Source organism: Aethalodelphis obliquidens, unplaced genomic scaffold (assembly GCF_003676395.1).
Source record: "Aethalodelphis obliquidens isolate GAN/ISIS:26980383/991018 unplaced genomic scaffold, ASM367639v1 scaffold19, whole genome shotgun sequence".
Taxonomy (NCBI): domain Eukaryota; kingdom Metazoa; phylum Chordata; class Mammalia; order Artiodactyla; family Delphinidae; genus Aethalodelphis; species Aethalodelphis obliquidens.
The window spans coordinates 27559193-27568057 of NW_020837963.1; the positions used below are offsets into that span (position 1 = coordinate 27559193).

At 50.5% G+C, this 8865-nt stretch overlaps 1 protein-coding gene across 1 annotated transcript in view; it reads left to right on the plus strand.

Moving 5' to 3' along the window:
• The first annotated feature begins 602 nt into the window (after positions 1-602).
• Positions 603-8865, plus strand: part of GALR1 (galanin receptor 1) — a 14816-nt gene continuing 6553 nt past the window's right edge. The window contains exon 1 of the mRNA XM_027118799.1: positions 603-7298. Within this exon, the coding sequence (XP_026974600.1) occupies positions 3087-3860 (774 nt within the window). The 5' untranslated portion in view covers positions 603-3086 and the 3' untranslated portion in view covers positions 3861-7298. The remainder of the gene's footprint in view (positions 7299-8865) is intronic.

The window sequence follows — 8865 nt, forward strand, 5'->3', positions numbered from 1 at the left end:
AGAGACCCTGCAGCATTTCTCTGAACCTTCTCCATGTGGGGTCACAGCAAGAAGGCAGCCACCTATGAACCAGGAAGCAGACACCGACTCTGCGGGTGCCTGGATCTTGGGCTTCTAGCTTCCAGAACTGTGAAAAATAAGTTTCTGTTGCTTATAAGCCAGCTGGTCTATAGTATTTTGTTATAGCCTCCCAAACAGACTAAGACAAAAGGCTTTCCCCTTTACCTCCTTCAGGTTCCCGCTTTCCCTGACTGCCGTATAATTACACTCTCCAGTCACTGTATCCTATCCCGCCTTCTCCTCCTTCATGGTATTTATATGGCATATTATAGCTTTATTTATTTTTAATATCTTCTTTCCATAATAAAAGATAAGATCCATGAAATAAGGGACTTGGTTTGGTTCGTTGCTCTATTTTCAGAACCTAAAATAATTTCAGGCACATAGCAGACACTCAAGGGTAACTAGTAAAAGGATAAAAACAGACCACATTCCTCCTCCTTCCAAAAAGAGGGAAAAAGCCACCTTCTAATGCGACCCTCAAGATGTCAAAAAAGAGGGGGGAAAGAAGCCTGGAAATAAAAAACAAATAGGAGGTATAAAATTAAATGTTAAAAATAAATCCAAACAGATCAGACTTATAATTTATTATAACAATACATGTAAACAGACTAAACTCATCAGTTAAAAAATTAGAGATTGTCAAGTTGGATTTTAAAGTAATTCAGTTATGTGCTGTGTCCAAGAGATATCAGGAAGTCACAGGACATAGGAAGATTGCAGAAGATAGAACCGGCCAATGAAATGCAAAGAATGTGGGTACATCTACAGTAATAAGAGACAAAGTACATCTTAAGGGAAATATAATCCTGACCATATAATATTCAAGTAAGGCAAAAGCCCCACAGTATATTATTTAAGAACATATGCATATGCCATAAATGTATAAATAAATGACTGATAGAGGATGCATTTAGGTTACCTGGAGATGGAGGGAGCAGTGGTGGAGGTTGTGATTGGGGAAATATATTAAAGTGGTTTCAACTCTCCTGATAATTTCTTTTATTATTCTAAGCTGCATGGTGGGTACATGAGTATTTCATAAAGTTCTATCATATCTGTTCCATGTTGAAAATAGTTCATAATAAGAAAACTCTTCCCCAAATCTAATTACAAACAACTGTTGATGCAACAGGCTGTCCAACACAGGGTACCCTGAGAGTGTAGGTCAGAGAGCCCCTTGGGAGGAAAAGCGACACCGATGGGCAGGACAATTGAATGAGCTTTCCAAGAATCCTCTTAGGGAAGGCAAGGGCGTTCTTGGGTCAGCCAGTTACTTAAACTCAATCTCATCCTCGGGAAATGTGTGTGGATATAACAAGGGAATTGTGAGTATTAAATGAAACAATGAATGCACGTAAAGTGCTTGGTACATAGTAGGTGTTCAGTGAACTGCATCAAAATCTTTCTGGAAATGAAGCAGAATAGAACTAGCAAGTTAGAGTCAAAGAGAAATTAGATACTACTTACTTCCCAGACTTCCCCAGGCAAAGTCAGCACCTGCCCGAGGGAACGCTGCATCCCGTTCATCTTTGTATTCCCAGCGCCCTCAAGCACTGTGTCTGGCGCATAATGGACACTCAGGAATCATCTGGAGAATGCTGAAAGGTACGAGGATTCTTATGGACAAATCATATAAACACTGCAAAAAAAGGAATCAATTTCATCTCTCTAGTTGTGAACCCGCAAGATTATAAACAAGGATAATGTTTACTAACACTACTACAGTACACTTAAACAGCTCCTTTTTTTGCGGGGGGAGGATCCACATTTTACAACAGTGGTATTAAACATGTTCTTTTCACTTCACGAATATTTCACGTCTTCTGTTTATGTCACTCAGATGAGTAACATAAGGCAAAACTGATCTAAAGTTGGACGATGTAAGCACGTCACCTTCCCCTTTCATCTTATCCACATTTATCAAGAAAACTCACACAGGCCACTCGTTTTTCTTTCCTGCTTATTTGCTCCCTAGCAGCGGGCAGGGAGGGGCGGTTGGGATTAGGGACTTTACAAAAACTCCAGGTTGCCTCAGGGCCAATCACCGACTTCTTGGGCTTTATTCCTGGGGTAGGGAGGGCTCTCCCCGACCGCCTCCCACCCCCACCCCCGGAGGGCTAGGATGAACGGCGCTGACAGATACCGAGGCCTGCGCGCCGCCGCCTCCCCGCCCAGCGCGCACGGAGCGCGCTTTGCTTCCCTTGCCGGGGCAGGGGCTGCGCGCGGCGTTTGTCGCCTTCGCTGGACGCAGGCAGGTCCGCACCGCGCGGAGGAGAGCGCGCGCGGCCGATCGTGGCGAGGAGGTGGGCGGCGACCCATCCCATTGGGATTCGTCCAGTCTCTCCGCGCGGGGAGGCCCCCGGCGGGCGCGGATTTCCGCGGGGCTGAGTCCTGCCTACGTCTCAGTGGCGACGGAGTGGCCCCCTGCCAATTCCCACAAAGGCACAGAGCACTCTCCCGTTTGACCGAAAACCGCGAGGGGAGAGAGGCGCCGGCCGGTTGGGAGGCGAGGGCAGCCTTCTCCACGAACCGGGCGGTACGTGGCCGCGCGCCCGGCTGTGTCCCCAGAGCGCCGCGGGAAGGGAGAGGCTCAGAGCAACAGGTGCAGCCCGCAGACACTCCCGGGACGTGGGAGACGACCTGCAGGGGCTCGGAGTCGGTAAGGCGCGGAGAGGGCTCTGTCCACCCCCAGGGCTGCACCGGCAGGTCCCTCCTCCCGGGTGCGGGCGGATCAGCGGGCGGTGGTGCCTGGGCAAGGGGAGCCCTGCGTTCTCCGGACAACCGGCCCGGTCTGGGAAGGTCCAGCTCTGGCTCCGGTCTGTGTCCTCTCTCGGGCAGCCCCGTCCAAAAAGACGGTGCCACTAGGCACGGGCGCCCGGGCGCGTGCCCATCAGGATCAGGGAGGCTCAGACTCAGAAACTCGCGCTCTGCGTGCCAGGGGCTGGGTACCCCGGCTCCCCGCGGCGCCTTCCTTCCCCGGCCAGCACCCTTCGCCGGCGCGACCCGGGCGCCCCCCGCGCGCCATGGAGCTGGCGGCCGGGAACCTCAGTGAGGGGAACGCGAGCGGGCCCGAGCCCCCCGCCCCGGACCCCAGGACTCTTTTCGGCATCGGCGTGGAGAACTTCATCACGCTGGTGGTGTTCGGCCTGATCTTCGCGCTCGGCGTGCTGGGCAACAGCCTGGTGATCACGGTGCTGGCGCGCAGCAAGCCGGGGAAGCCGCGCAGCACCACAAACCTGTTCATCCTCAACCTGAGCATCGCCGACCTGGCCTACCTGCTCTTCTGCATCCCCTTCCAGGCCACGGTGTACGCCCTGCCCACCTGGGTGCTGGGCGCCTTCATCTGCAAGTTCGTCCACTACTTCTTCACCGTGTCCATGCTGGTCAGCATCTTCACCCTGGCCGCGATGTCGGTGGACCGCTACGTGGCCATCGTGCACTCGCGGCGCTCCTCCGCCCTGCGGGTGTCCCGCAACGCGCTGCTGGGCGTGGGCGTCATCTGGGCGCTGTCCATCGCCATGGCCTCGCCGGTGGCCTACCACCAGCGCCTCTTCCACCGGGGTGTCAGCAACCAGACCTTCTGCTGGGAGCAGTGGTCCAGCCAGCGCCACAAGAAGGCCTACGTGGTGTGCACCTTCGTCTTCGGCTACCTGCTGCCACTTCTGTTCATCTGCTTCTGCTACGCCAAGGTGGGCCCCGAGGCGGCTCCTGCGTCCCTGCACCCCTTTCCGGGACCCGCAGCGGCCCCGCCCCTTTGCCCTCATTCCCCAGAATTTTCTGCGGGGACCGCGCGGTGACCCTTTCCTGCTCCCTCGGCCTCGGCTTGGGCTCGCGGGTCTGACGTTGCGCGGAAGTTACTCGGAGTTTGGGCAACGCCAGGGAAAGTTTGCAGCAGGTCACTTCCCGGCCGCCCGTCCTCTCGCCCCGGCCCGGGGCCCTGAGGTTGTCCCGGCGGAAGGCGGCGTCAACGCCCACTTCTCAGTAGGGGAAACCGCGCCGCCCCTTCAGCCCGCGCGAGGGCTGCCCCACGTGGCCGCAGGGTCACGGCGAGCGCTCCATCCTCCTGAGCGCACGCCTTTGCCAGGTGGAGGCTCCGCGCCCCTCCACAGCCCTCAGCAGGGCCTCATGGGGAGATTTCCCTGCCCGCGGGGTGCACAGGGTCGGGGGGGGGGTGCCGGCGGGGACCGGCTCTGTGAAGCCGCTGCTTCTGGCGACAGAGCTTTGACTTTCGTCTTATACACAAGTTGGGCGTTACAAATCCAAGTGGTTAGACAGTATTTCTTCACGGAGTCTTGAGGGAGTCTCCAGAGAACTTGGGGTGGATGGGCTTCCAGCTGCTGCTTCCCCGTTTCAGTCCTTTTAGGAAGGGGTAAGGAATATGAAGTGCCTCAGGGGGCAGGTCTAAAGCCCTATCGCTGAGAGACACACTGTTGACACACCTCTGGTCCCCTACTCCTGCACCTCCTTATTGGGAAAATGGCTGTTAACCTTCCTGGTGCCAGCCTCGCCCTCGTAGCTCAGCACAATCACCTTCTCTTTGATTAATAATACATGAGTCTGAAGATTTCATACTGATCTGAAAGTCTTGTTTATACTGGAGTAAAAGTATATGCTGGATAGTTAAGAGACGTGATTCACAGGGTGAGCTCCGCTCTCCCCGACACACCCTCCCCAGACCCATCACCATGAGAAAAATACTGCTGTAACCACATTCTGAAATTTCCACCATTTTCTCTTCATCTCCCTCTCCGTATCTCTCATTCTATTTCTCATAAGGCGGGGACTCTAGGACTCTGAATAATCAGATGAGGTAGAACGGCAGTCATTTCTTATATTCAATTCATAGAGCTTTTTGGGTTTTTTTTCCCCCCCAGCAGAAATCTTGACTAAAAGCCACCTGGTTTGGTTTGTCCCCTCCCCCCACATCATCTGTGTTGAGTTATGTCTGTTTTGAATGGTAATATTTCTGGATGTGATCTGAAAGAATGTTCTGCATCAAAGGGTTATATATAAAGAGATGTGGTAATTGGGGAAATTGGGAGGTCACTGCAGCTTAGCTCTTCAGTAAATGGCTGTTTTATTCATTTCATCTTCTGCAAACGCAAATCAAAGCTTCGTTTGCACAGCCCAGTGGTCTCCAGTGTGCGCTATCTCACTTAATCTGCAGGCCACCCAGTGGGTTGGAGCTATTGTGCATATTTTATTGATAAGGAAAGAGGGTTCTGGAGGAGTGAAGCAGCTGACCCAGACTATGAAGCTGGTAAAGGCTTCAGGGAGGATTTCAGTGCAGGGATTCCCAGTCCCCCAAGAGAGGGGCAATTGCTGAGGGCCTGTAGGGCATGGACCTTGGGACTAGAGTGACTCTTACAATATTTGCTTCTTCAATCATCATGACATGGATTAGACTTGAAGCACATTCTTCCTTCATTTCCCGAAAGTCTTTGGGGAACATAATTCAGGTCTCCTTAATGGAAACAACAAGGTAAATGTCTAGGAATAAATTAGGTTACATTTCTGTCATTTGAGAATTTATACAAGTCACACATAGGGCAAAATTTAAAATTTTTCAAAAATTCAAAAAATATATGATCATTGGGATAGTTTTTATATGGAAATAGTTTGCTTTTAAGCATATCTGGAACTTTCTTTGGAATTCAAGGTAATATTTGCATATTTATTCCAAACATACTTGGGTGTTTTCTCCACTGACCACTCAGCAGCATTCCTTAGGCGTTTTGCAGTTACCCAGACGTGATCCCCCCGTTTGTGGAAGGAATGAGTAACCCCTGGGGTAGTGTTATGAAGCAGGTAACATTTGACTTTTCCATATGGAGTCCTCTCCAGGTGGCCGTCTCTGATTTTGTTTTGCTGTGTCTCCTCTTGTCCCTTGCTTTCGGTCTTCTGGGAAGGCTGTCCCCAAAGAACCTCGCCAGGCCGGTCCTCGCCAGGCAGGGTCCTGTCCAGCCCTTTCCTTCCCCTGGAAAGTTCTCCTCATTTGTTCCTGCCAAAGCCTCTTTTCTATCTTCGCCTTAGATTTGATTTCTTATACCCCAGTCTCTGTTGGCAGGACAGTAAACTAACCCATTGTCAATGTGCAGAGAGTGATCCCAAATGTCCCTGTAGCACGTGAAAGGCTTGTCTTGCAGAGGATGCTAAGCCTCTGTAGGAAGTGAGAAGTATCTCAGTAGAGCTGGGAATTTGGAGTCGGAAGTTCACGCCCCCCGTGATCGCTGCTTGACCTGCATAGGAATCGTGAGGGTGTGAATAAGTCCCCTGGCTTCCCAATCAGGGAAGGGCCGTCCAGAAGGGCTGCATCCCGCCGAACGGAGCAGGCTTTCACAGTAAGTCCAGTTCCATTAAATTATTTCCGTGCTGCGGCGCTTCAGGGGGACAGAGAGGTGGCTGGAACACTGCTTCCAGTTTTTGGAGAGACTCGTCGAGTAACCAGTGGACAGTCTAAAGCCCTTAGTCACCCAGAGCTAATTTTCCTTAGATTTTTCACTCAGATGGGACATAAGAAAGAACTCAACACCAGTGTGGCATATGTACAGCCGTCTCGGCCCTGTTGTATAGCTTATGTTGTAAATTCTTACATAGAACCAAAGTGACTCACATCATTTCTCCTGAGTATTACATTGGCGAGAGAAGACAAAGCTAGTTTCTCTAAGGAAGGAAACCAGTGTCTCCCTGGAAGCCTTCCTGATGGGACATTAATTGTAGAACCTTGCTGAATGGTCTTCCAGTCATCAGTGATGCTGGAGGGCAGTCTGTAGTTTTTCCGTGTATCTAGGATTTAACATACGACAGGGACCTGGGGATTGTTAAAATGTAGACTCTTGGGGGAAGCCAAGGTGGAAGGGAGACCAACAAGGATGCACATATGGGTAGCAGTGTGGCTCTTTCTGGACGAAACCTCAGAGCTCCCTGCACCAGAACTCTGCCAGCAGGTGCTCCGGCCACAGATGGCACCTGGGCACCCCTCAGGGTTAGAGGAACAGGTGTCCTTGGCAGTTCTTAGTCATCATTACTCCACCACCTCCTGTGAATTTCAGTTTGAATGACGTTGCAAATGACGGTGGTCCCATTTCAGAACGTCAAGAAGTGTTGCAAAATGGACAGTGATGTGTGGGGTCTGAGACAAACCGATTTGATTAGTCTGTGTTTTTCAGGTCCTTCATCATTTGCATAAAAAGTTGAAGAACGTGTCAAAGAAGTCAGAGGCATCGAAGAAAAAGGTAAAAATACTCGTGGACTTCCAGCCTGTGCGCGTTTCTAGAGCTCAGTTGACGTATACTCTTAGCTCTCCTTGCAGCCACCCAGTGCCTGTGACGTTTTGGTTCCTGGGTACAGAGATTTGAGATGAGTCTCTTACCACTAGGCAGAGGGTAGAAACGGGAAGTGAGCTGTTGAGGGTGGCCAGGTGACCGTGCTGCGCGAAAACGTGGATGGAAGTCTCGGGAGGGATGGAAGTCTCGCGAGGGATGGAAGTCTCGCGAGGGATGGAAGTCTCGGGACGGGGGGAAAGGTGCATTTTCTGGATTCTCAGCCTCTTGAGAAGGTATGTGCTAGGTTGGTTGGGACAGAGTGTCGAGTGGCTGGATCCATACTTTGCGTGAAACTACCGTCATGTTATTGTGTATTGACCGTCTCTGATGTGATGCCAGGAGGCCCTGTCTTAATAATCTTTCGGGAGAGTGTTGTTACAGCCTCTCCCTGAAGCCTCAGAAGCAGATGCACTGTTCGTCTCTCTTCCTCCCAGACTTCTGCTGACTTTGGCCCCGAGGGGAGAGAACTAAAGATGGGAGGGGCCTCGGGGGATTTCAGCCCATTTTTAATTGTCTTTTTCATCCCGTGAATTCTGAATTCCAGAAGCTTCTCCTGAAGAGCATTACAGCATCTAACATCCTGCAGTTTATCACACTTCACATTTTGAGGAAAAACTGTTTTACAAATCAGGATTAATTTACCTCTTATTCAGATAATATCTATATCATCTCCGATTTTTAGAAAGTAGAATGAAAGTTGATGAGATTATTAGACCCTATGATTAGGGAGAAGGAGATTATAACCAGAATCTTTACCGGCAAATATTACTCATAACATCTTAAAATACCTTGTTTTTCCTTCTAAATATTTATTATGATCAAGGACACATAATTTGCAGAAATTATAGTTTAATCAGATTTGCTTTAAAAACTTCTGCATAAATAAAGTACAGCTCTTCCTGACTTTTCCTTGTTTATAAACAATAATGTGGCTAAAAACACACCTGTTCTCAGAGCCCGTGAAAAGACATAGCAGAGAGTTGGTTAAAAAGCACGGAATTTAGCTCGTGTTTGAAGAGGTTAACACCCCTGGGGAGGGTGGGGGCTGCTGAACTTCTGCAGAGGTTATGCCCTTGGCACGTGGTACCTGCTTATGATTGATGCCAAAGATTTTCTGCCTCTTGGCAGGAAGGAAATAAAACTTTTCTTCAGCATTGGCTGGATCTTATTTGCATGCTACAGTTAGTTTTAGTCTCTATATTTGAAAACTGTTGGAGAGAAATTGTGGAGGTTCCAGAGGAGAAAAAGTGATTGAAAGAATGAAAATAGGGCTTCCCTGGTGGCGCAGTGGTCGAGAGTCCGCCTGCCGATGCAGGGGACACGGGTTCGTGCCCCAGTCCGGGAAGATCCCACATGCCGCGGAGCGGCTGGGCCTGTGAGCCATGGCCGCTGAGCCTGCGCATCCGGAGCCTGTGCTCCGCAACCGGAGAGGCCGCAGCAGTGAGAGGCCCGCGTACCGCAAAAAAAAAAAAAAAAA